Source organism: Geotrypetes seraphini, chromosome 8 (assembly GCF_902459505.1).
Source record: "Geotrypetes seraphini chromosome 8, aGeoSer1.1, whole genome shotgun sequence".
Lineage (NCBI taxonomy): Eukaryota > Metazoa > Chordata > Amphibia > Gymnophiona > Dermophiidae > Geotrypetes > Geotrypetes seraphini.
Window position 1 is genome coordinate 76,734,481 of NC_047091.1, and position 25,881 is coordinate 76,760,361.

Here is a 25,881-nt window from a genome sequence, read left to right on the forward strand (position 1 = left end):
GTTGCCTCTGCCGGGTCAGACCAGGGGTCCATCGTGCCCGGCAGTCCGCTCCCGCGGCGGCCCCCCAGGTCCATGACCTGAAAGTGTTCCCTACCTAACCTAAAATATCCATACCCTATTCGCTCAATGTCCTGTAAGGTAAACCTCTATCTGTACCCTGTTATCCCCTTCGCTTCCAGGAAGTCATCCAGTCCCTTTTTGAACCCCAGAATTGTACTCTGTCCTATCACCTCTCCGGGAAGCACGTTCCAGGTGTCCACCACCCTCTGAGTGAAGAAGAACCTCCTTGCATTCGTTATGAATCTGTCTCCTCTCAGTTTTTCTGAATGACCTCTTGTTTTAGTTGTCCCTGCTAGTCTAAAGAATCTGTCCCTCTCCACCTTCTCTATGCCTTTCATGATTTTATAAGTTTCTATCATGTCCCCTCTCAGTCTCCGCTTCTCCAGGGTAAAGAGCCCCAGCCTGTCCAACCGTTCGGCATATGAAAGGTTCTCCATACCCTTTATCATCCTCGTTGCCCTCCTCTGGACCCTCTCGAGTATTGCCATGTCCTTCTTGAGGTATGGCGACCAGTATTGGACGCAGTATTCTAGATGTGGGCGCACCATTGCTCTATACAGTGGCAGGATAACTTCTTTTGTTCTGGTAGTGATACCTTTTTTGATAATGCCCAACATTCTGTTCGCTTTTTTTGAGGCCGCTGCACATTGTGCCGCCTGCTTCATTGTGTTATCCACCAATACCCCCAGATCTTTTTCTTGGCTGCTTTCCTCGAGTACCCTCCCTCCCATCGTATAGCTGTACATGGAGTTCCCCTTCCCTATGTGCAAGACCTTACATTTCTCCACATTGAAGCTCATTTGCCATTTTTTTGCCCACTCACTCAGTTTGTTCAGGTCGCTCTGCAGTTCTTTGCATTCCTCAACAGTTCTGGCCCTGCTGGAGAGTTTTGTGTCATCCGCGAACTTGATAACTTCGCACTTTGTCCCCGTTTCTAGATCATTAATAAATATATTGAACAGCAATGGTCCCAGCACTGACCCTTGCGGAACACCACTTGTGACCCCTATCCAGTCAGAGTAGTGCCCCTTTACTCCTACCCTCTGTTTCCTGTCCGCCAGCCAATTTTTGATCCATCTGTACACGTTCCCTTCCACCCCGTGACTCCACAGTTTCTTCAGTAAGCGTTCATGGGGCACCTTGTCGAAGGCTTTTTGGAAATCTAGATATATAATGTCTACTGGGTCACCTTGGTCCAATTGCTTACTTATCCCCTCAAAGAAATGCAGTAGATTTGTCTGGCATGATCGGCCTTTACAGAAACCATGCTGGCTCGATCTCATCAGATTATTTTTTTCTATATGCTCATTGATACCTTCCCTGATCATTGATTCGACCATCTTCCCTGGAACAGAGGTTAAGCTCACCGGTCTGTAGTTTCCCGGGTCGCCTCTCGATCCTTTTTTGAAGATCGGTGTAACATTCGCTATCTTCCAGTCCTCCGGGATTACCCCTGTTCTCAAGGACAGGTTGCAAACATGCTGCAGTAACTCTGCTGTTTCATCTCTGAGCTCTTTCAGTATTCTCGGGTGGATCCCGTCTGGGCCCGGAGCTTTGTCCGTTCTTAATCTATCTATCTGCCTGAGAACGTCTTCGAGGCTTACCTCCATGCATGATAATTTCCCCTCTTGGTCTCCCCTGAAGATTTTTTCCGGTTCTGGCACACTGGATGTGTCCTCTGTTGTAAAGACCGACGAGAAGAACTTGTTTAGCTTACCAGCCACCTCTTTTTCCTCTTTCACCACTCCCTTCCGGTCACCCTCATCCAGGGGCCCCACCTCCTCCCTCGCTGGCTGTTTCCCTTTCACATATTGGAAAAATGGTTTGAAATTTCTTGCTTCCTTTGCTACTCTCTCCTCATACTCTTTCTTGGCTTTCCTGACTACTCGGTGACATTCTTTTTGTTGCTTCCTGTGCTCTCTCCAGTTTCCTTCAGTTTTGTCCTTTTTCCACTTCCGAAATGATTTTTTCTTGTCTCCTATCACTTTCTTTACTTTACTGGTTATCCATGCAGGGTCCTTTGTCTGATTCTTCTTGGAACCTTTCCTAAATCTTGGTATATATAGGTTTTGTGCCTTGTTTACTGTGTCCTTGAATAGGGACCAGGCTTGCTCCACAGTCCGAGTTTCCTTGGAGCTGTTTTTGAGCTTCTTTCTCACCATTTGTCTCATGGCATCATAGTTCCCTTTCTTGAAGTTAAATGATGTTGCCTTGGTTCTCTTTCCCATAGGTAGTCCTACTTGCACTTTGAACTGAATCATGTTGTGGTCACTGGTTCCTAGTGGTCCTATGATCTCCACATCCTTCGCGGGGCCTTTCAGCCCATTGAGGATCAGATCCAGAGTCGCTGATCCTCTCGTTGGTGCCTCGACTAGTTGTTCCATGAAGCAGTCCTGGACAATTTGAATTTCCAAGACACCAGTCTATCCCAGGATAGTTGAAATCTCCCATAACTATGGTGTTTGGGTTCTTGCATTCCCTTCTCAGCTCGGCTACCATTTCTGTATCTTCAGCTTCAGTTTGCCCAGGTGGACGGTAGAACAGTCCCATCTTTATCTCAGATCCGTTGCTTCCTGGTACTTTGATCCACAATGACTCCAGTTGGGCATTTGTCTCTGCTGTGTCCACAGTGGTTGAGTGGATGGTATCCCTTATGTATAGTGCTATTCCTCCCCCCTTGTGGTGCGTCCTGTCTTTTCGGTAGAGTTTGTATCCTGGCAGTACTATGTCCCATTTGTTTTCCTCGTTCCACCATGTTTCCGTGATCCCTATGATGTCTAGTTTCTCATTATTGGCCATGACTTCTAGTTCCCCCATTTTGTTCTTTAGGCTCCTTGCATTTGTATACATGCAGTTCAAGTCTTGGCATTTTCCCTTCCTTTCTATTTTACCTTGCATTTCATGCTTCATTCTGTCCCCTTCCTGGCCTGTCAACTCTTGAGTATTGTCTCTTTTGTCCTCTCTTTGTGGTAGATTCCTATTGCCTTCCCCTTGTGGCGTGTTCCTATTGTCCTCCTCTTGTTCTTTCTCATCATCCAATCCCGTTTTGACTTCCCCTTCCAGTATGTTCATCCTTTCCCCCTCTCGCTTCATCTGACTCCCTTGTTTGCTCATAGTCTGTTGCTTGCCACTTGTGTCTTCCCCAAAATCTTTCCCCTCAGTACCCTCACTGGGTACTGTTTCCCGAACCATCGATACCAGGTCGACTGTCGGCTTTCCCCTTCTACTTAGTTTAAAGCTTGCTCTATCGCTCTTCTGACGTTATTTGCTAGTTGTCTAGTTCCCGCCTTGCTCAGGTGTAGACCATCCTTCTTGAAAAGCTTGTTCTTTCCCCAGAACGTTGTCCAGTTCCTCACGAAGAGAAATCCCTCTTCCTCACACCATTTTCTCATCCATGCGTTAATTGATTGTAGCTCCGTCTGCCTCTTCGTTTCTGCCCTCGGTTCTGGCAGGATCTCTGAGAAGGCTATCCTCTGGGTCCTCATCTTCAGTTTCCTTCCTAAGATCTTGAATTGTTCAGTCAGTGCATTCTTGCTGCATTCCCTCCTGGTGACATCGTTGACTATCACTGCTGTCTCTTCCGTCTCTGCTCCTTCCAGGATTCTCTCAATCTTGTCAACGATGTCCTTTGTTCTTGCTCCTGGGAGACAGGTCACTAGCCGATCCTCTCTCCCTCCTGCTATGTGACTGTCAACGTGCCTCAGGATTGAGTCTCCCACCAGGATTGCAGATTTCCCTTCTTTCAGCCTCCGTGTCGGTCGCAGGTCTGTGTCCTTGGTGTTCTTTGTTTCTTCCAGCAAGGTTCCTCCGTGGGTATCCTCTACCTTGGTGTCAGATGTTTCTTGTCCTCTGCTCTGTGTGTCTTCCTCATTTCCGTGCTCCTGTTCTTCCACTCTTCTGTAGGCATCCTCGATGAACCTCTCGAGCTCCCTGACTTGTTCCTCGATGCACTCCTCTCGCATGGGGTCTTCGGCTGTCTGGAAGGGGGCTTCGGAGATGTAGAGTCCCTCCAGCTCCTGGATCCTGAGCTTCAGTCGACTGACTTCGCTCTTCAAGCTTTCCAGTTCCTGGCATCGTCCGCACACATATGACTGCTGCCTGGAGGGGAGGTAGTCATACATGTGGCAGTCCGTGCAGTACACTGGGAAGCTCATCCTTCGGGTTCCTTCCGCTTCCATTATTTGTCCGCTCTCTAGGAGTCCTGTTGCTCTTTGCTAGTGTGTTCACTCCTGTGCCTGGCTCTTCCTTACCTTCTTCGTCTTTCGCTTCCTTTTACTTATGCGCTTGTGCTATTTGCCCCTTGCTTACCCTCTGTGGCTGCCTTTTCCTTTAGCTCGTGTTCTCTCTTGAGTCCGCCTTTTCTTGTCCTGCTGAGCTTGTTACTGCTGTCTCTGTGTATGTGTGTGCGCTACCTTCTTAGCCTGCTTCTACCCTGTCTTCTGCCCTTGCTACTGTTCTTCAGTGCCTTCTTGCCTGTTGTTCCTTTGATGTGTGGTCCTTCCTGGGCCTATTCCTTCCTTCTTTTCTGTGTTTGCTTCCCTTTTACTTGTGTGTGTGCGTGTATGTGTATACTTCCTTACCTTGCTGTCTTCCTTTCTTGGAGTCCTTGGATGTAGTGACCTGGCCTGCCCTTCTTGAGGCCCTTCGCAAAGGCGCTCTGCGCCGTTGGCTCCCCTCCTCTTAAGGGTGAGTCCGGCCTCTGGCTCCGCTGGTGATGCGGTGCAGGTGGGCTGAGCTTACTCTCGCCGCTGCCCGCCCTCGCCACCGCTACCTTCTCTGTCTCAGCCCTCCTTCTTCCTCCCGGCTACCTCTCTCCGCCGCTGCAACAAGCCTCCACGCAGCTTGTGCTGCCTTCGCGCCGCAGCTCCCCTCCTCTTCTGAAAATTTAGATATATGATGTCGACCAAGTCACCTTTGTCTATCTGCCCATTTACTCCTTCGAAGAAGTGCAGTAAGTTTGTCAAGCAAGATCTTCTTTTGCTGAAGCCATGCTGGCTGGTCCTCATCAGTTTGTAGGTGGAACTACAGAGCACAATGAAGTACAGCAGAGGCACAGAGAAAAAATCCAGAGTGGAGTCCTTCTGCAGATGGCATGCGACCATTGGGACACTACCCTTCTGTCTAGAATGTCTCACCTATTTACTGGAAAAGAGCTTACCAGGGTAAATACATAATCTCTTTATGGATGGAGTTGTCTCCACCCTTCTAAGATGTAGGAAGAAGGCAACTATAGCAACATAACCGAAAGCCTAGAAGTGCTTCCAGCCTTGGTACACTCAGAGGAGAAAGAATCCAAACTTTGCAACAATCTCTGTGGTGCTCGCTTTTCTGCAGGGAGATCTGGAAAAAGGCCTAGTGGTTGGCTCCCTGAAAGTTCAAATTGCAGGGTTTCCTGTTTTGGGCCCAGAATTAATAAGAGCACCGTAGCCACACATCCAGGTGTGGCCAAATTTTTGAAGGGCGTGTTGCACTGCCGTCTTCCAGTGCAATACCTTTTCCAGCATGGAGTTTTAATCGGGTCCTCCAGGCGCTGGCTAGAGTGCTCTAAGAACCTCAGGACCAAGCTTCTCTGATGGACCTCACCATCAAGACGGTGTTTTGGGTGGCAGTTACCTCAGCCCGATGAATGTGGAAACTACAGACTTGGTCATGCAGAGATCCTTTCCTCAGAATTTCTGATTCAGGTGTGGTCTTACGCACAGTCCCATCTTTCTTACCAAAAGTGGTTTCCAGCTTCCACATCAACCAAGAAGTACGCTTTCCTGCCTTCCCTCCCTCGGGATCAAGAAAAAGTGACCAGATGTTGAAATTGTTGAATGTGCACAGACTTATACTGCGATACCTAGAGATTACAAACCAATTTCAATTGTTGGACCATCTCCATATTGGCAGGGGCTGCCCGCCAGGGCCAAGCATTGCAGTTGAACGTGACCATTTCCAGATGGATCTGTATGGCCATTTCTTCAGCATATATTGGAAGAGGAAAACATCTGCCTATATCTGTGAAGGTGCACTCCACTAGAAACGTAGCTTCCTCATGGGCAGAATCTTTGGCGATGTCCCCAGAAAAAATCTATAGAGCAGCCACTTGGTCTTCTCTCCATATGTTCATGAAGTTTTACAGATTGGACATGGCTGCCAAACAGGACTCCACCTTTGGATCTTCAGTTCTGACAGCAGGCTTATCTGTTCACCCTAAACTCAGAGGACTACTTTGATATGTCCCACAGGTTCAGGAATAGAGTGTCTGTCGAATTAGAAGGAAAGATTAGGTTCTTACCTTGGTAATCTTCTTTATAGTAGACAGACACTCTATTCCTGAACCCCACCCTGTCAGATATTTATTTGCCTGCTTATTGCCTCAAAGTTGCTAGGAAATCCGAACATCTTGTTTCTTTCCTTTGTCCAGACTTGACAAGGATAGAGGATTTGACTGCCGCATTGAAGAATCTAGGGAGTATCTATAATCTCCCACACTTGTAGTGCAGGTTGCGCTCAGGTTGGTGCTTTGTTTGGTTGTTCACCTTGTTTTGTATTGCAAATGGTTAAGTTTTGTTTATCTGTTATATGTTTAATGATATGAGCAGAACAGACAAATTTCTTGGAAAGTGTCCCCATTTCCCTCCCTATTCTATTTCCTCTCCAGGGCTAACCATCTGCTTTAGTACGAACTGAGGAATTTGAGGACAGCCCAGAAGGATGGGAGGCAGAGCAAAAGAATGCTAATGAAGCTCCCTACAAGAATTCTCACGAGAAGGGATTGACTACACACAGGTTCAGGAATAGAGTGTCTGTCTAAAGATGATTACCAAGGTAAAAATCTAATCTTTCCTTCCAGACTAATCAGTGAAAAGTGAGGTTGTACTTTTGACACTGCAAATCTGTTTGCTGCTGTCCATTTCACTGTCACCAATGTTCAGTTGAAAGCTTAGCAAGGCACTGTTTGAATCACCTTTTCAATTACTAGTAAGCTTTTACCAGCTTGTCTTCTTGTGAGAATGAAATTACTGTGCTGACCTAATGTAATTTGTGACTCGCCATCTTTTAAACTCTCATTCATGTACAGTGAAACATTCCTTCTGCCAAACTCATTGAATGTTGGTAATGAATATCCCTTCTCCAGAGATTGCTATGTAGTGCTCTTGAACGTCTGGCACCTATTCACCGATTACCCATCTAAGCACTTCTCTTGTTTTATTGTCTCTGGTAGGAGAAGCAGCTAGTCCTAAGGTTCCAGAAATCATTTTAAAGACAGAAGCTGCCTGGGAAGCATCTGAGCAGAAGCTGGAACAGATAGTCCCTGATGCACTGGTCCCACAAGTCTGGAAGCATGAGAATGGCAGCCAGGAGCTAATGTGCAGGATGTGTGGGCAAGTAGTGGCAGCTTGCACTCTTGCAGATGTCAGGGAGCACTTACTGCAGTGTCGCTCACATGCTCTGCACAACAGTGTGGCACAGAAGGGCTGCTACATGGCTGCTTCAAAGGAAGGCCTGGTGCTGAAAAAAGAAACTGAGGACAAGCCACTGCTTTGCATTCCTACCTCAAGTGGCATCTCCTGCAGTGCAGGTATTACTGGAGTCTCTGAACTGAACATCTGTGTGAAGGCCAGAGCACAAATAAGGGTGGTTTAATCTTTTCACACATGTGCATACATGATCTTCCTCAGCCCCAGGGCAGGCGTTCCTCATGAGTACAGTATTTGAATCTGTTCTTTCTGGCATCATATGGTGCCTTTGCTTCATTCTCTTGTTTGGTTTGTCTTATTTTGAGCAATAGTTAATAACTGATGGTGTGTCACATTCTACCCCCATTGCCCCCTCCAAGCTAATAGCTGTGAACTCCTTAGTTAGTTCTGATTGATAGATCTGTGTTTCCTTGTCTCTTTCCTAAAGTTACTATTCCCTCCAAATCCTATAATACATTCTACTCTGGGAAAACAAGGTATTGGTGGTGATCTCTAACATTTTCTCACTAGGTCATACCCTTGGCAACTCTGCACCTGCAGAAATTGAGGTATCCATTGACCCAGAGGAGCAGCCAGCAAACAGCAAGCACGTGCAAGCCAGAGGGAGAGTGCAAAAGCACTCTGGTGAGTGCTGCCTCCTTACCTGCTCCCAGCTGGAGGCTTATGGGATTCCTTCCCAAGGATATATTTATTTATTCAATTTTCTATACCGTTTTCCCAAGGGAGCTCAGAATGGTTTACATTAATTTAATCAGGTGCTTAAGCATTTTTCCCTGTCTGTCCCAGTGGGCTCACAATCTATCTATGTGCCTTGGGCAATGGGGGGATTAAGTGACTTGCCCAGGGTAACAAGGAGTAGCGTGGGTTTGAACCCACAACCCCAGGATGCTGAGGCTGTGGCTTTAACCACTGCACACACACAGCTCTTGCCTTTTCAGTAGTAGCTCAAAATAAGTTATGTTCAGCCAGGTAGAGTAGTCCTCAAAGGGCTTGCAATCAAAGTTTGTACCTGAAGCAGTGGAGTGTTAAGTGACTTGCTCAAGGTGACAAGGAGTAGCTGTGGCATTTTAACCCTGGCTTCCTTGGTTCTCAGCCTGCAACTCTAACTACTGAGCTGTATGTGTTTTCCATGGCCTTACCACTGTCGGGTCTTATACAACATAGCCCATTTCTAGCTTCTTGTATTACAGTCGTGGTTTTGCTGTGTAGTTGTCTGTACATTTTAGGACCTGGAGAGTTGTGTATGTGTGGGTGTCTTGAATTTCATAAGCATAATAGTGCAGTGGGATTGCAATAAGACAACACTTGTTCTATACACTTATTTCTGACTCCTCACATGCCCTGAGTCTAATATGCTTTTGAGTACCCACTATTTATTCCCATTGGAGACAGGATGCTGGATGAAAGGGGCCTGTGGTCTGATGTAGTTTAGCAGTTTACTGCCAGATCAGGTCTCTGACCTGTCTGCGTGGGAGCTTTTACTTATTCTGGTTTTTCTAGCTTGCAGTTGACAAGCCAGCTGAGGAACAGCTGTACATTTTCATTGCAGGATCAAAGAAGAGCAAGAAGACAGTAGCAAAGAGGCCAAGACAGCCTAAAGAGAAGGGGAAGAAGAATCCACAGCCAAGCACAGCTCAGACTTATTCCCATCGTCAGGGTCAAGGTAGATAGAAAAGCCTCTTTTAGTTCAATAGACACACATCATTCCTGAACTCTTGGGTAGTCAATCCCTTCCCACGAGATTCTGTGTAGAGAGCTTCATTAGCATTTTTTTTACTCTGCCTCCACTCACTCTGGGCTGACATGCAATTCTTCAGTTTGTCTCTCTACTTCTGGGCTGACATGCAATTCTTCAGTTTGTCTCTCTACATGCAAGATGGTAGAAGCCTGTCTGTTCTGTTTGTGTTTATTTTTCCTTTAATTCGAGGGGGGGGGGGGTGGTTAATCCAATTGTGAGGCTTTTCAGCGCTGCAGAAGCTCCCAGCTTCAGAACATCTCTGGTTGCGGGAGAGCTCAGACTTTGAGGTCAGAAATCTGCAGCCAAGGGACGAAACTGCCAGCCTGCACTAACAGTTCAGGAGTTCAGGGACTGATCCCTTGGAGCATGGCTCACCCCAGGTTCAGAGCCGACTGTGTTTCCTCCCCTCAACTGCACATGTGAGTTCCATTGGGGGGTTTGAGGTCTCCAGATGGTCGTTGGGTCTGAGAGGCAGTCAGAAGAAGCAAGCAGTCCAGTTTCCAGGTTTGTTTAAGGCAGACGCTCTCCTATTTTTCTGGCTGCAGTTTCAGACCAGACAGCTCCCAGCACAAGTATGGCACAGTGTGTGCAAGATTTGATAGCCTATGAGAGAAAATCAGGAGGGGGAGGTCCTTAAAAGTGATTTTTGGAGGGTTTGGGGGCTAGAGGTAGGGTCCCCTACCTCTAAAATCCTAATTTCAAAAGATTTTGACCCCTAATGTAGCTCTCACAGGCCATTTTTGGCACTAAAATCGTTGCTGTGGTGGCCATCTTGGATTTCCAGATTTTAAAATAAAAGCCTCTATTTGCCTCTAAACATCTCGCTTTGGCTTAAAATCAGGTGGGATGGAACTCCTCAGACCAATATACCTTGGATTCATGCCAGATTTGCGCTGGATGATGGATCAAGGACCGTCCACGTCCCACTTGCTGTACTGCAGGTGAGGGGGGAGCAGGAGTCCCAGGTTTAACCTCCTCTAGTTCCCTTGGGGGTGCAGGATCCTAGATGGCTTGAATTCCAGGTCAAAAGTCCTGGTTAGAGCCAAGAAAGGGTGAAGGTGCATCCCCAGCAAAGCACACCTGCCGCAAAATCCCATAAAGAGCGACTGCAAGGGACCTCGGGGCATACTGGGCATGGTTTTGCTCCAGAATTCATCAGTATGCTGTATGAAGCATATTTGTTTAACAGCGGCTGCATGGAGCCCTTTGGTTTGCAACAATGCTGGCGCAGGGGTTTCTTCCCTTAAGGGTGCAATTTCCCCCTCAGCAGGGCCATGTGCAAAAGATGGGGGTTCAGTTGGAGGAGGACTGGAATGATATGGATTCAGTTTCCATGCCTTTACTTTCCCAGTCTGATTCCTCAGTAGCAGGGGATTCTGCATCATGTGTGGGAGAGTCGGATTCTGAATGAGTGGAAGCTCTGGATAATGGAGAGAACCTGACTGTGCGTAGTCTGTTTAAGCCCTCTGTGTTTTTTGAGATAATTATGAAGTTTCTCCAAGAATTAAAGATAGAGACTCCACAGACTTCAGCTATGCAGTGCTTGCTTATGAGCAGCAGTAAGGCTCAGACCACATGCTTTCCCTCACATCAAGACATTACTAAAATGTTAACAGACCATTGGAAAGTCCCAGAGAAGCCCCTTCAGGTGGCGAGGTCCATGGTGAAGCTTTATCCAATGGATACTGAATTTAACTACCAAAGGTGGATTCCCTGGTGGCACAGGTAACCAAATGTAACTCCCTCTCCAATGAAGTCGGAGTGGTGTTGAAAGATACCCAGGACCACTAACTGGATTTTCTTCTCAAGAAACAATTTGAAGCCTCAGCTACCGGATTAAAAGACAGCAACAGCAGCATTTTATGTAGTATGCACTTGCCACTCCAAGTTGCACCGTGATCCAGAGAAGGATGCTGGAAGGAAACATCAGTTTCTCATGTAAGGAGTGGATTATGTGACTGATGCTCTATATCAGGGGTAGGCAATTCCGGTCTTCAAGATCCACAGGCAGGTCAGGTTTTCAGGATATCCACAAAGAATATGTATGAGATGGATTTGCATGTACTGCCTCCTTGAGATGCAAATCTATCTCATGCATATTTATTGTGGATATCCTGAAAACCTGACCTGCCTGCGGTTCTCAAGGACCAGAATTGCCTATCCCTGCTCTATATGATATCTTCAAGACAGTGGATGGGGAGCCCATACTCCAATGCAATGTTGAGCAAGTTATACTTTAATGAACAACTGCTCTTTGGGAAAGGTCTGGATGACCTCATGGCCTGTGTGCAGGATCGCAAACCAAAATTTTTACCAGACAGCAGACTGAGAACCCCTAGGGGATCAAGTTGAGGTAATTTTTGCAACTCTAGGCATTTTCATTAGTACTCGGGAGGATCATTGGAACAGAAATCATTTCAAGGCACGTGGCAGAGATTTGGGAGTGCCAGGCGCCCCCAAACTTCAGGATCCCACCCCACTCCTTCCCCCATGAAACAGTTATGACACCAAGGCAACAAGTGAACCTCCAAGGATTGGTGGGATGATAAAGCCCTATTAGGAAGCATGGGCGGAGTTAACTTCAGACCAATGGGCACTGAAGATTATTCAGGAAGGGTACAAATTCAAGTTCTTTAGTCCCTCCCAGATCTCTTTGTAGACTCTTCCAACAGGGAGACCAGAAAAAAATATCTCAGCGTCTGGTGTACCTTGGGGTTCTTTTCGGCACCTCCTTGGGGAAGGTCTTCCTCCCAGAGCCCAGGTAAGCAATTTGCAATATCAGATTCGTCTGCTTATGGCGTCCCGGTGTCCTCGGGTGCAGGATTTCCTCCAATTCTTAGGGTCGATGGCGGCTTCCCTAGACGTAGCGAAGTGGGCGCGGATGAGTATGCTCTGCTTCGGAGCTGGTCGCCCCAGAGGCACAGAGTGGATCTCCCTGTTCCTTTGTGGGGCTTGGTGCGCTGCAATCTTGATTGGTGGCTCCAGATCTCCCATCTTGTTCAAGGGACAAGTCTGGATCAACCACAGTGGAGGGTGCTTCTCACGGATGCTAGTCTCCTCGGTTGCGGAGCTCAGTGTTTAGGTCACTCAGCTCAGGGCGTCCTGGTCGATCAATGTTCTGGAGACCAGAGCCTTCCATTCCTTGTCAGGCAAGTCAGTCAGGGTTCTGTTGGACAATGCCATGGCGGTGGCCTGTGTCAATTGTCAGGGGGGGCACCAAGAGCACTAAGGTGGTGCAGGAGGTGGCTCTGTTCATGGTCTGGGCAGATTCTCACCTTCAGGACATGCTGGCCTCCCACATAGCTGGAGTGGAGAATGTTTAAGCAGACTTTTTCAGTCGTCACGTGCTAGATCCCGGAGAGTGGTGTCTAAGCCATGTGGCCTTTCAGTTAATAGTGCAGTCTTGGGGTCAGCCCCTCATGGATCTGATTGCCACGAGTGTCAACGCCAAAACACCCCGCTTCTTCAGTCATCGCAGAAACAGTCAGGCCGAGGGCCTGGATGCTCTGGTTCAACCATGGCCAACAGAGGAGCTATTGTATGTATTCCCTCCGTGGCCATTAGTGGGCAGAGTTCTACTCCACATTATTCCAGGCATGGTGGGTCTGGTGGCTCTAGATTGGCCCTGACATCCATGGTATGAGGATCTGGTGCAGCATCTAGTGTCGGATCCTGTTCCTCTGCCTCTTTTGCCCGATTTTCTGATTCAGAGCCCCATTCCTATGTTTGATCTGGGTCCTTTTGTCTTACAGCTTGGCTCTTGAAAGGGACCCCCTAGGTAAGAAGGGGTATTCAGATAAAGTGATCTCTACCCTCTTGGGGTCATGGAGACTTTCTACTTCTCGGGCTTATGTGCGCGGATTTGGCATATCTTTGAGGACTGGTGTGGGGCATGTGGAGTGCTCTCTTTTTGTGCTTCCTTGCCTAACATCTTGGAGTTCTTGCAGGATGGCCTAATCAGGGGCCTGGCTTGGTCTTCTCTCCAGGTTTAGTTGGCGGCTTTATCATCCTTTTGTGGGTTGTTACGAGGTCAGCGGCCGACTGATGTTGTTTGCTTCTTGCAGGTGACCAAATTGCTCAAACCTCCCATGCGGCCGTCTGTTCCCTCTTGGGATTTGAATCTGGTCCGGGCTGGTGTGCCCCCCCTTTTGAGCCTTTGGGCACCTGCTTGTTGAAGGACCTTTCTCTTAAGGCGTTCTTCTTGGTGGCTATTGCTTCTGCTAGATGTGTTTCGGAGCTGCAGGCTCTCTCTTATAGGTCTCCCTTCCTGGAGTTTTCTAGGGAATGGGTAGTGTTGAGGCCTGTTCCTTCCTTTCTTCCAAAGGTAGTTTCTTCTTTTCATGTCAATCAGGCAGTGGTCCTCCCGGTATTGGGTATCAGGAGGAATCTTCTGAGTAGAAGCAGTTGCGCAAGCTAGATGTCTGTCGGTTTCTTCGCTGTTATGTGCAAAGGACTCAGGAATTCATGAAATCAGATCATCACTTTGTCCTTCTTGTGGGTCCTCGTTAGGGGGATGGTTCTTCCAAGGCTACCATTGCGTGGTGGATCAAAGAGATTATTGCATCCACATATCTTCTTCAGAAAAAGCCTGTTCTAGAATTTCTCAAAGCTCATTCTACTTTTGGACCCCTATTCGTTTACATAGAATTGATAGCTCTAAGTCTAATAGATGCTGGCACTGTCATCTAGAAGCGGGGACATTAGATCATCTTTTATTTTATTGTCCATTCATATTATTATTTTGGAAATCAATTTGGCCTCAAATAAATAGGATGTTGGAAAATCCGGTAACCTTGACATATGATACAATTTTATTTGGTACTGCAATGAGAACTCGGAGTCAAATCTCGTCAAATAATAACAAACTTTTATTTATATTGACTGGAGTAGCAGTTCAACAAATAACATACAATTGGAAGAATTATGACAGATTAAATTACAACTTTTGGTGGAATTCAGTTTGCCATATATATAAGATGGAGCGTACATTTGCAACACAAAAAGGATATATTGATAAGTTTAAGAAGATTTGGGGACCATTGACAGATTTTTGCAATGATTGATATAATTTTTCCCATAATAAGATACTTGATAAAGGGGGGGATAGGTTTATTCTCTTTATCACAAAATATAAATAAATTATCATAATATTTGTTATATTGTATGCAACTATCAAAATAAGGGGAGGGAAAGGGATTATAATTGAATAATAGTTGATATAATTATTAAATACTAGCTGATTACCCGGCGTTGCCCGGATATTTATTTATCCGAAAATGTCCAACCCCCTACATGTCCCACCCCCCTATGTCCCACCCCCACGTTACCCCCCCCCCACATGTCCCATATGCCCCACCCCCATGTCCCAACCCCCTACCCTCCACATGTCCCAAAGGAATGTCCCTCTCTATGGGGCTGAACTTAGACTTAAACGGCATCGGGAGTGTCGGTATTTATCTATGCGAGCCCGAAAACTATGGGTTGGACATAAATATCTGTCGCTTTTGATAATTTTAACATATCACCCCCTTCCCACCCCCACAGTATTTTACCCCGTCCCACCTGCACAATATTTTTTCCCAGATAGTAAGTCTTATGTGTACAAAGTTTGGTTGAAATCTCTCCATGCGTTTCAGAGTTATGCTGAGTATTCATCTGTGAGCCCGAAAACACTATGGGGTAGATACTAAAATCTGTCATTTTCAATCATTTTTACATATCCCCCCCTTCCCACCCCCACAGTGTTTGTCCTCAGATAGTAAGTAATGTGTATGTCAAGTTTGGTTGAAATATGTCCATGCATTGAAGAGTTATGCTGGAACATACATACATACACACACACACACACATATATTCAAATTATAATGTGAAATATTTGACAAAATGAATACAATACAACTAACGCAAAACTTGATTATAAACAACATTTTTAGTTTCACCTCCAGGAGCAAGAACATATAAAATCTTGGGTGAACCCACCATTGAGCAAGCAACATAGAGTTGTGGGCCGCGAGACCCCCAGAACATATCATCCCAGGTAGTGAGGGATCAGCATACCAAGTTTCGTTCAAATCGGTCAAGCCGTTTTTGAATTACTGTGAGAATGGCAGCTTTTTACATTTTTTCCATTGACATGAATGGGTGAAATCTGATGTTCTGTTTGTAGCTCCGCCCAGGTGTGCAGGTGGGCAGCGAGACCCCCAGAACATATCACCCCAGGTAGTTGGAATTACTGTGAGAATGGCAGATTTTTACATTTTTTCCATTGACATGAATGGGTGAAATCTGATTTTATGTTTGTATCTCCGCCCATGTGTGCAGGTGGGCCGCGAGACCCCCAGAACATATCACCCCAGGTAGTGAGGGATCAGCATACCAAGTTTAGTTCAAATCAGGCAAGCCGGTTTTGCGGAGGCAGGTTTTACATTTTTTCCATTGACACGAATGGGTGAAATCTGATTTTCTGTTTGTAGCTCCGCCCAGGTGTGCAGGTTGGCCGCGATACCCCCAGAACATATCACCCCAGGTAGTGAGGGATCTGCATACCAAGTTTCGTTCAAATCGGGCAAGCCGTTTTTGCGTTGGCAGCTGTTTTACATTGTTTCCATTGACATGAATGGGTGAAATCTGATTTTATGTTTGTAGCTCCGCCCACATGTGCAGGTGGGCCGTGAGACCCCCAGAACATATCACCCCAGGTAGTGAGGGATCGGCATACCAAGTTTCGTTCAAATCGGGCAAGCCGTTTTTGCGTTGGCAGCTCTTTACATTTTTTCCATTGACATGAATGGGTGAAATCCGATTATCTGTTTGTAGCTCCGCCCACGTGTGCAGGTGGGCCGCGAGACCCCCAGAACATATCATCCCGGGTAGTGAGGGATCTGCATACCAAGTTTCGTTCAAATCGGTCAAGCCGTTTTTGTGTGATCGCGGCACATACATACATACATACATCCGATTTTATATATATAGATTATATGATGTCTAAAATTATAGTAAGGACTATAAAATGATATGTTGTATTTACAGTAAGTTATGGAAATATCAAGTATATACTTAATGCAATTGTATGAATTTTTATGATACACTTGTTGTTATATGAAAAATGAATAAAAAATATTAAAAAAAAAAAAAAAAAAAGCTCATTCTACTCGGGGTCAGGCAGCTTCTTGGGCTGAGTCTTTGCTAGTGCCTCTAGTGGATATTTGTAAGACTGCTTTTTGGCCTTCCTTGCATTACTTTGTCAGACACTACAATGTGGATGTTGAGGCGCATCGGGACGCGGTGTTCAGTGAGTGTGTTCTGGTGTTGGCCCTTCAGGGGTCCCACCCATGATAGGGACTGCTTTGGTACGTCCCACTTGTAAGATTCCTCTGCCGGTCTAGAGAGTTGCTAAAGAAGGAGAAATTAGGTTCTTACCTGCTAATTTACTTTCTTTTAGCCTCTCCAGTCCGGCATAGAACCCCACCCTGTCTATTGTCATGTTGTTCTTGTGGCTATTGCGTGTGCAGATTTTGGTTTTTCTGCGGGTTCTAGTATTTTTCTAGGGCCGGGGAGAATTGAAGAACAACAGCTGTGCCTCGACTGGCATAGCTAGTGAGCTGTGGGGACATTCTCTTGCTGGGATCTCTCTTTTTCATTTTCCAACAGCATTTGGATATTAGTTGTTACTCCTGTTCGGAGTATTGTTTATTTCTGTTTCAAGTTCTTAGTTCTGCTTGGCTATTCGGCAGACTGATAGGAATAGAGAAAGGCACCTATTATGTACTATTCTACAGTTTTGTTTCAGTCGCCACCTGCTAGTCATGATGAGAGATATACCCACTTGTAAGATTCCTATGCCGGCCTAGAGAGGCTAAAAGAAAGTAAATTAGCAGGTAAGAACCTAATTTCTCCTTTTGTCTTATCCACCCCATCTGCAGCCACCTAATCCCCCACCCACCACCGTTGAAGCTTACTGTATTCTTTTTCATCCAAATGTGTTTCCTGCAATAGGGCCACATCAATCTTATGCCTCTGTAAGTGTTGCAATATTTTAGACTTCTTTATTGGTGAGTTTATACCTCCCACTCTCTGAGCACCACTACCCAAGTTCCAAACGCAGCCAGCCCAGCTGCATTCCCCCCTAGCCAACCATGCCTCCCCTAGGATGTGATATATCAGACCACCAAGAAACCGACCCCTCCCCTTCCCTTCCCACCCACCCACCCCCACCCACCTCCCTCTTCCCACTCCAACCCCATAGATGGCTGAAGCCGACTAAACAAGGAAGGCCCACCAAAGGCAAGGCCAGAACGGGTAGCCCAAACATTCTTGGCCCTTCACATACTGCCTCACAGAATAAAGGAGATATTAAATATACTACTTGTGATAGATGATAATCAATAAAAATACTCCACAAGTTGAATAAAACTAATAAATGAAGTACAAAAAGTGCTGTTGAAATGCTAATAAATATTGATAAAGTACTCGGTCAGCAACCGATATGTGCAAAAAGTACTAATAAAAGTACAAGCACCAGTTGTAAACAGGGACCATCATAGCACTAGCACCAAGTCCCTTAACCTTCCAAATACAGATTTTTATAATCAGTGAAATAGAGTTGAATAAATCACTTATCTTTTGTTATGAAGAAGGAAGGCAGTAAAATATGATGTCCTGCGCTTGTATGAAAACTCTCAAACTCCCTTAAAAACCCTCATGTTCATAAACTCAAATACCCTCCCTTCGTTGTCAGAAAGTGGGCGCTGTGAAAATACAAATATAATAGTGAAAAAGCTAAATAAGCACCTCGGTTAAAACATTTTACCAAACTTAAATATTCAAACATTATCCCAGGACAAGCAGGCAGGTATTCTCACTAGTGGGTGATGTCATCCGACAGAGCCCCGATACGGACATCTTGCAAGCATGTCTTGCTTGAAGAAACTCAGAAGTTTCGAGATGCCCGCACCGCGCATGCGCCAGTGCCTTCCCCCCCCCGATGCTCCGGGCGTGTCTCCTCAGTTCTTTTTCTTCCGCGGAGCTGAGAAGTCTATCTTCAATTTGCGCCCATTGAATCTCTTTTTTTGCCTTTTTTGCCGCGGGTTGAGTTCTTTTGGCTCTCCTGTGCATTTATTTCTTTCTTTGATCTCTTTAAAAAAAAAAAAAAAATTTTCCTTCCGATACCAGGTCGGCCGCTTGGCTGGGGCCCCGCGCCTTCGACCTTGCGGCGGAGCTTTTCCGGCCTATGTCCCGGCCGATCACCGGTTTTAAAAAGTGTAGCAAGTGCCAGCGCGCGATTTCGCTCACGGACCCTCATCGACGCTGCTTACAGTGTCTGGGACCGGATAACTTCCCGAAATCGTGCCGGCCTTGCTCCACTCTGACGGCGAGAGCGTTTAAGCGTCGCTGTCTGCTGTGGGAGTCCATGTTCAAGATGGAAGCTTCATCGGATCCTGCAGCTTCGACATCGACAGGTGCTTCGACTCCTTCTGCGAAGCCCTTTGCCTCCCCGGCTGCTTCGGGCCTCCTGAAACCGGCGTCGTTCACACCGGTTTCGGCCCCGGCTTCGGCGCCGGTGCCTTCATCCGTCTCCTCGGAGCAGGTATCGACCCCGACAGTTCCTCCGGTGGTGCTCAAGGTGCCGAAGACTGGCAAGCAGAAGCACGTAGCACCCAAGGAGCGCGGAGACCGTGCGGAAGGGCCCCCTTTTGGTGCGGATCCCTCCATATCGGCTTCGTTGCGGTCCATCCTGGAGGCTCAGTTCGTGGAGCTCATGCAGACCATGGGGCTTCGGCTGATTGCCACCATCCAGGGTGACCTTCCAGCTTCGGCTTCGAGGGGTGGACCGCCCCCTCCTCCTCCTCGCCGCACTACCTCGTTACTCGGCGAGGAGGAGCGGCGAGCGGTGTCCGGGTCCTCGAGGAGGTCCTCCGTTAGCGCTGTACCTCCTTTGGAACCGATTTCCTCGAGGAGGGCTTCCCTTAGTGATATGCCTCCCTTGGAGCCCATCCCCTCGAGGAAAGCCTCGTTTAGTGACCTGCCTCCCTTGGAACCGATTACTCCGCCCCATGACTCAGTGTGGCGTCCACCTTCGGGGCCACCCAGTCCTGGGCATAGCAGGAAGCAGGACGAGTTCTTCTGAACCCCCTATCAAACCTGGGCGTCGTCGGGGGAGCCTCCGACTCTGCCGCCTCTGCGATCGACGGCATCGAGTCCAATCTGCTCCTTGGAGGCGTCTGAGCCAGTTTCTCACAGACGGGCTCGATCCCCTTCCAGGCATCGGGAGGGGCATCGATCCAGACATTCTTCGAAGCATTCCTCTCGACACTCGACCGTCTCGCCTCAGAAGAAATTGCCTCGGTTGGGGTATGCTGCTTCGACTGGGTCTCCTCCTCTGGGCCCGGAGTTCGAGGACCCCGAGGTTTTCTACTCGTCCTGTTGCTCGCAGGCCTCTCTGGAGCCTGAAGCCTCTTCTTCTTCTAGTCCGTCTCGCAGACCGGCGACGGCAGACCAACTGTCCTTTTCATCGTTCCTCAGGCAGATGGCGGATGACATGGACATTACTCTCGATGCTGGGTCTCGATATTCCAAAGAGTACCTCGATACCATGCACTTGCCTCGTCCTCTGGCAGAGTCCTTGCGGCTTCCCCTGCACAAGCTCCTCGACCAGACCTTCATGCGATGCTTCGAGTCTCCTTACTCTATCCCTGCGGTCCCTGGCAAATTGGATGCGCGGTACCACACGGTGCATCATAAAGGCTTCGAGGGTCCTCAGCTTTCTCACCAGTCCCTCCTGGTCGAATCCTCGCTCAAGCGGTCTCATCCTGGCCAGGTCTATGCTTCAGTGCCTCCGGGCCATGAGGGCAGAACCATGGATAAGTTTGGTCGACGCATCTATCAGAATTCGATGTTGGCGTCTCGAGTCCTGAATTACAATTTCCACTTTGCAGCCTACTTGGAATTTTTTCTACCTGTGCTTCGGAAGTTCACACCATACATCGAATCCCAGGCTAGGTTTGAGTTTGAGGAAGTGGTTGCTTCACTGTCCCAACTTCGACTTCAGTTAATGCAATCTGCCTATGATGCGTTCGAGCTCTCCGCCCGAGCGGCGGCCTGCTCGGTGGCGATGCGCCGGTTGGCCTGGTTGCGGACCATTGATATGGACCCGAATCTTCAGGACCGCCTGGCAAACGTCCCGTGTGCTGGGGTGGATCTTTTTGACGAATCCATCGAGACTGTCACGAAGAAGTTGTCTGACCACGAAAAGTCCTTCCAATCTATCCTTCGGCCGAAGCCTAAGCCTCAGCAGTCTCGACCTTCTCGTCCGCCGTTGATTTATCAGAGGCGTTATCTTATTCCTCTATCCTGGAATTCCTCAAATCCATTCTCCACCAGATCCACGCAAAAATTAAAACTATCCTTCCCCTCCTCAAAGGGTATCTCCCTCGTCGGTAAACTCGGGTCCTCCCTCCACTTCAGAATCGCTCAACTCTGGAATAGTCTCCCTTCCCCTCTCCGCAACTTGAGCCCCCTTCTACCATTCCGTAAGCTTCTGAAGACTTGGCTCTTCTCCAAAACGTAACCCGTCCCCTCCCTATTATTATCACACCTAATCTCTCTCTTACTTACTTTTATAAACCCACTGGAGTTCCGTTGCTTCCTATCCATGTAAACCGTGTCGAGCTCCACCTGTGGAGATGATGCGGTATATAAACCCAAGATTTAGATTAGATTAGATTAGATCAGCCGAGGCAAACTCCTCCTGCGAGGCAACCGGCGAAGCGTCAGCCTCCCCAAAAGGGTCAGCCTAAGTCTCAATCGCCTGCTGTCCCTAAGACCACTCAGCCTTTTTGACTGTCTCGTCGAGGGCATAACCAACCTCGTTCTGCCTCCCCCTGTTTTTCCCATCGGAGGGCGCCTCCATCATTTTTATCATCGCTGGGAGGCCATAACAACCGACCTCTGGGTTCTTACTATCATCAAGGAAGGATACTCTCTTCATTTCCATCGGGTCCCTCCGGACCACCCTCCAAGAGTCCTTCCAACTTGACTCAGACCGCCCTTCTTCTCCAGGAAGCTCAGGCTTTGCTCCGGCTTCGTGCCGTGGAGCCGGTCCCGATGGACCAACTGAACCAGGGGTTTTACTCCCGGTACTTCCTTATTCCGAAGAAGACGGGCGACTTGCGACCCATTTTGGACCTCAGGGCCCTCAACAAATTCTTAGTCAAGGAGAGGTTTCGCATGCTGACACTTGCTTCTCTCTACCCTCTCCTCGAGCAGAACGACTGGTTATGCTCTCTGGATCTCAAGGAGGCCTACACTCACATTCCCATTCATCCGGCCTCCCACAAGTTCCTCAGATTTCGGGTGGGACATCTACATCTGCAGTATCGAGTGCTTCCATTCGGCCTGTCCTCGTCTCCCAGAGTCTTCACGAAGTGTCTGGTAGTGGTGGCCGTTGCACTCCGGAACAGGGGTCTTCAGGTATTTCCATACCTCGACGACTGGCTCATCAAGGCCCCTTCAGCTCTAAAGGTCATTTCGGCGACCTTGACCACGATCTGCTTCCTGCAGAGCCTAGGCTTTGAGATCAATTTTCCCAAATCTCATCTGCAGCCTACCCAGTCCCTTCCCTTCATCGGGGCGGTACTGGACACCATCCAGCTTCGAGCATTCCTTCCTCCTCAGCGCATGGATGCTCTTCTTCGTCTCTGCCAGTCTGTATCTTCTCGCCAGTCCATCTCAGTGAGACACATGATGGTCCTCCTGGGCCACATGGCCTCTACAGTTCATGTGACGCCCTTTGCCAGGCTCCATCTCAGAATTCCTCAGTGGACCCTAGCTTCTCAATGGACTCAAGTGTCAGACCCGTTGACTCGACACATCATAGTCACTCCTGCTCTTCGGCAGTCTCTACTTTGGTGGATGACCTCTTCGAATCTATCCAGAGGTTTGCTGTTTCACACTCCTCCTCATCAGAAGGTTCTCACTACCGATTCCTCGACCTATGCCTGGGGGGCTCATCTGGATGGGCTTTGCACTCAGGGATTCTGGACCTGTGCGGACCGACTCCATCAAATCAATCTTCTGGAGCTCAGAGCCATCTTCAATGCTCTTCAAGCTTTTCAACATCTGCTTCACGACATGGTGGTCCTCATTCGCACCGACAATCAGGTCGCCATGTATTATGTCAACAAGCAAGGGGGCACGGGCTCGGCCTCCCTTTGCCAGGAAGCTCTCAGAGTCTGGGATTGGGCGGTTCGCCACAACACCTTCCTCAAAGCTGTCTACATTCAGGGGAAGGACAATGTCTTGGCGGACAAACTGAGTCGTCTTCTCCAGCCTCACGAATGGACACTCCACTCCAAGCCCCTTCATCAGATCTTTGCTCAGTGGGGAACGCCTCAGATAGACCTCTTTGCGGCTCCCCACAATTTCAAGCTGCCTCAGTTTTGCTCCAGGATCTACGCTCCTCATCGCCTCGAGGCAGATGCTTTTCTGCTGGATTGGGGGAATCGCTTTCTGTATGCGTTTCCGCCATTCCCTCTCATTCAAAAGACTCTGGTCAAGCTGAAGTCCGACCATGCCACCATGATTCTGATAGCTCCTTGGTAGCCCAGGCAACCTTGGTTCTCCCTTCTACTTCAACTCAGCAGCAGGGAACCGTACCTACTTCCAGTGTTTCCTTCACTGCTTACTCAGCATCAGGGGTCTCTGCTTCATCCCAACCTGCAGTCTCTCCACCTGACAGCTTGGTTCCTCTCAACGTAACTCCGCACCAGTTTTCCCAGGCGGTGAGGGATGTCTTGGAGGCTTCCAGGAAGCCTGCTACTCGTCAATGCTGCTCCCAAAAATGGACTAGATTTTCTTCATGGTGTATTTCCAATTCTAAGGAGCCTCAGCGAGCCTCCCTATCCTCTAAGATGTTTTGGACTATCTTTTACATCTGTCTCAGTCTGGTCTCCAGTCGACATCTATACGAGTCCACCTGAGTGCTATTGCGGCTTTCCATCAGCCTCTACAAGGGAAACCTCTCTCTTCTCATCCTGTGGTTTCCAGATTTATGAAAGGACTTTTTCATGTCAATCCTCCTCTCAAACCGCCTCCAGTGGTTTGGGATCTAAATGTTGTCCTTTCTCAGCTTATGAAACCTCCTTTTGAGCCTCTGAGCAAGGCTCCACTAAAGTTTCTCACTTGGAAAGTGGTTTTTCTGGTGGCCCTCACATCTGCTCGCAGGGTCAGTGAGCTTCAGGCCTTGGTGGCGGACCCACCTTTCACAGTATTCCATCATGACAAGGTGGTCCTCCGCACTCACCCGAAATTCCTGCCTAAAGTGGTCTCTGAATTTCACCTCAACCAATCCATTGTGCTTCCAGTGTTCTTTCCAAAGCCTCATTCTCATCCTGGAGAATCAGCTCTTCACACTCTGGACTGTAAACGTGCTTTGGCTTTCTACTTGGATCGCACCAAACCACACGGAACTGCTCCTCAACTTTTCGTCTCCTTTGATCCAAACAAGTTGGGACGACCTGTATCGAAGCGCACCATCTCCAACTGGATGGCGGCTTGTATCTCTTTCTGCTATGCCCAGGCTGGATTACCCCTTCCCTGTAAGGTCACAGCCCATAAGGTCAGAGCAATGGCAGCCTCTGTAGCATTCCTCAGATCGACACCGATTGAGGAGATTTGTAGGGCTGCCACTTGGTCCTCGGTTCATACTTTCACCTCTCATTATTGTCTGGATACTTTCTCCAGACGGGATGGGCAATTTGGCCAAACTGTGTTACAAAATTTGTTCTCCTAAGTTGCCAACTCTCCCTCCATCCCATTGAGGTTAGCTTGGAGGTCACCCACTAGTGAGAATACCTGCCTGCTTGTCCTGGGATAGAGCAATGTTACTTACCATAACAGTTGTTATCCAGGGACAGCAGGCAGCTATTCTCACGTCCCACCCACCTCCCCTGGGTTGGCTTCTCTGCTAGCTACCTGAACTGAGGAGACACGCCCGGAGCATCGGGCAGGAAGGCACTGGCGCATGCGCGGTGCGGGCATCTCGAAACTTCTGAGTTTCTTCAAGCAAGACATGCTTGCAAGATGTCCGTTTCGGGGCTCTGTCGGATGACATCACCCACTAGTGAGACTAGCTGCCTGCTGTCCCTGGATAACAACTGTTACGGTAAGTAACATTACTTTCTTATCACAATCTCATAAATACAATTTGTTCCAATATTTAAGACTTACTTGGCTAGAGGAATGGAGGTAACCCCATTCAGATGGGAGAAAAATGTAGAATGGCCAGCCATTTCACCAAACTTTATGAACCCTGGGAAAGTTACACTGAAACTAACACACTCAATCAAAAGAGAGAACATAAGAAGCGCCATCTCCAGAACAGACCCTAGATCCATCAAGTCCTGCGATCCATGTAGTCATGGTTACAGAACCCACCCCTATTTCATCAGCTGGGGACCAATCATAATTAGAACCATTCGATTTCCTTGTTCAAACCTCGGGGACTCAAGGTTTGCTATTCAAAAATAAATCTGAGTTCTTCAAATAATAGTCTGAGAATTATCACCCCCCTCTTGACAAAATTATTTGTTTCAAAACAGTATACTGAAAATCATTGATGGAGTGCCTAGCCTCCACCCAAGGGGACACTAAAGGAGCTTGCACCTGTTGGCATTTGATATTGGACAAATGTTCCCCAATTTATACTTTAACTTTTCATTTAGTGTGTCCAATATATAGTTTTTCACATGGACAAATTACACAATAAATGACTCCTATGGAGTCACAATTATTGTTAGTCCTTAAAAATAATTTTTTATTTTTAGAAGGGATTAATAGATGATCATTTGGCCATATTAAAGGGCAATAAACGCAATGATTACAGGCTTTATGTGGAAATCTAAATGTAGTGTCCATCTTTACTAGATCATAGTTATATTTAAGCATTTCCCCAATGTTTCTGCAGCGTCTAAACGCAAATTTGGGAATTGTTGAAGAGGAGGGTGAACACCCAAAATAGACCAATATTTACGTATGATATTACAAATCTGATAGCTCCGAGGAGAAAAAGGAAGAACACAAACTAGGGGATTATGATTGGGTTCTTTTTGAGATGATTTTAAAAGCCATGCACAATGACAAAAATATGCACGTTTCCATGCTTTTTTCAAAATTTTATTTGGATAGCCTCTTTGTTTAATTTATCAAAGAGAGCACTAGCTTGGATTTGAAATGCCCTGTCATCAGACCATAAGCATCTGATTCTGAGGAATTGTCCCATGGGTATCCCTTCAGTTTAGTGGGATGATAACTACCATATTCCAATAATATGTTATGGTCAGAGGGTTTATTGAATAATGTGTGTAATTGATTAGTGTGTTTATAAATAGCAATGTCCAAAAAAGAAATGTTATCAGTCTTGATGTTAAAAGTGAACTTAATGTTGACATTAAAGCTATTTAATTCCTCTGTGAATCTAGGAAGTTCATCATTTGTCCCTTTCCATATAAAGAAGACATCATCAATAAACCTTTTCCAGATGATCACCTTACTGAACAACTGAGAGGGATACACATGAGTTTCTTCAAAGCATGTCATAAATAGACAAGCTATAGAAGGCAC

The 25,881-nt window shown here is 47.4% G+C and overlaps 1 protein-coding gene across 4 annotated transcripts in view; it reads left to right on the forward strand.

Annotated features, from left to right (window-relative positions):
- LOC117365011 overlaps positions 1–25,881 on the forward strand; it is a 127,806-nt gene that overhangs the window by 35,664 nt on the left and 66,261 nt on the right. For 2 of the 4 annotated variants that reach the window (XM_033954832.1, XM_033954833.1), the window contains exons 3-5: positions 7,271–7,627; positions 8,037–8,150; positions 9,076–9,189. In XM_033954832.1, the coding sequence (XP_033810723.1) occupies positions 7,271–7,627; positions 8,037–8,150; positions 9,076–9,189 (585 nt within the window). The remainder of the gene's footprint in view (positions 1–7,270; positions 7,628–8,036; positions 8,151–9,075; positions 9,190–25,881) is intronic. The other 2 variants (XM_033954834.1, XM_033954835.1) reach the window with 1 other exon arrangement.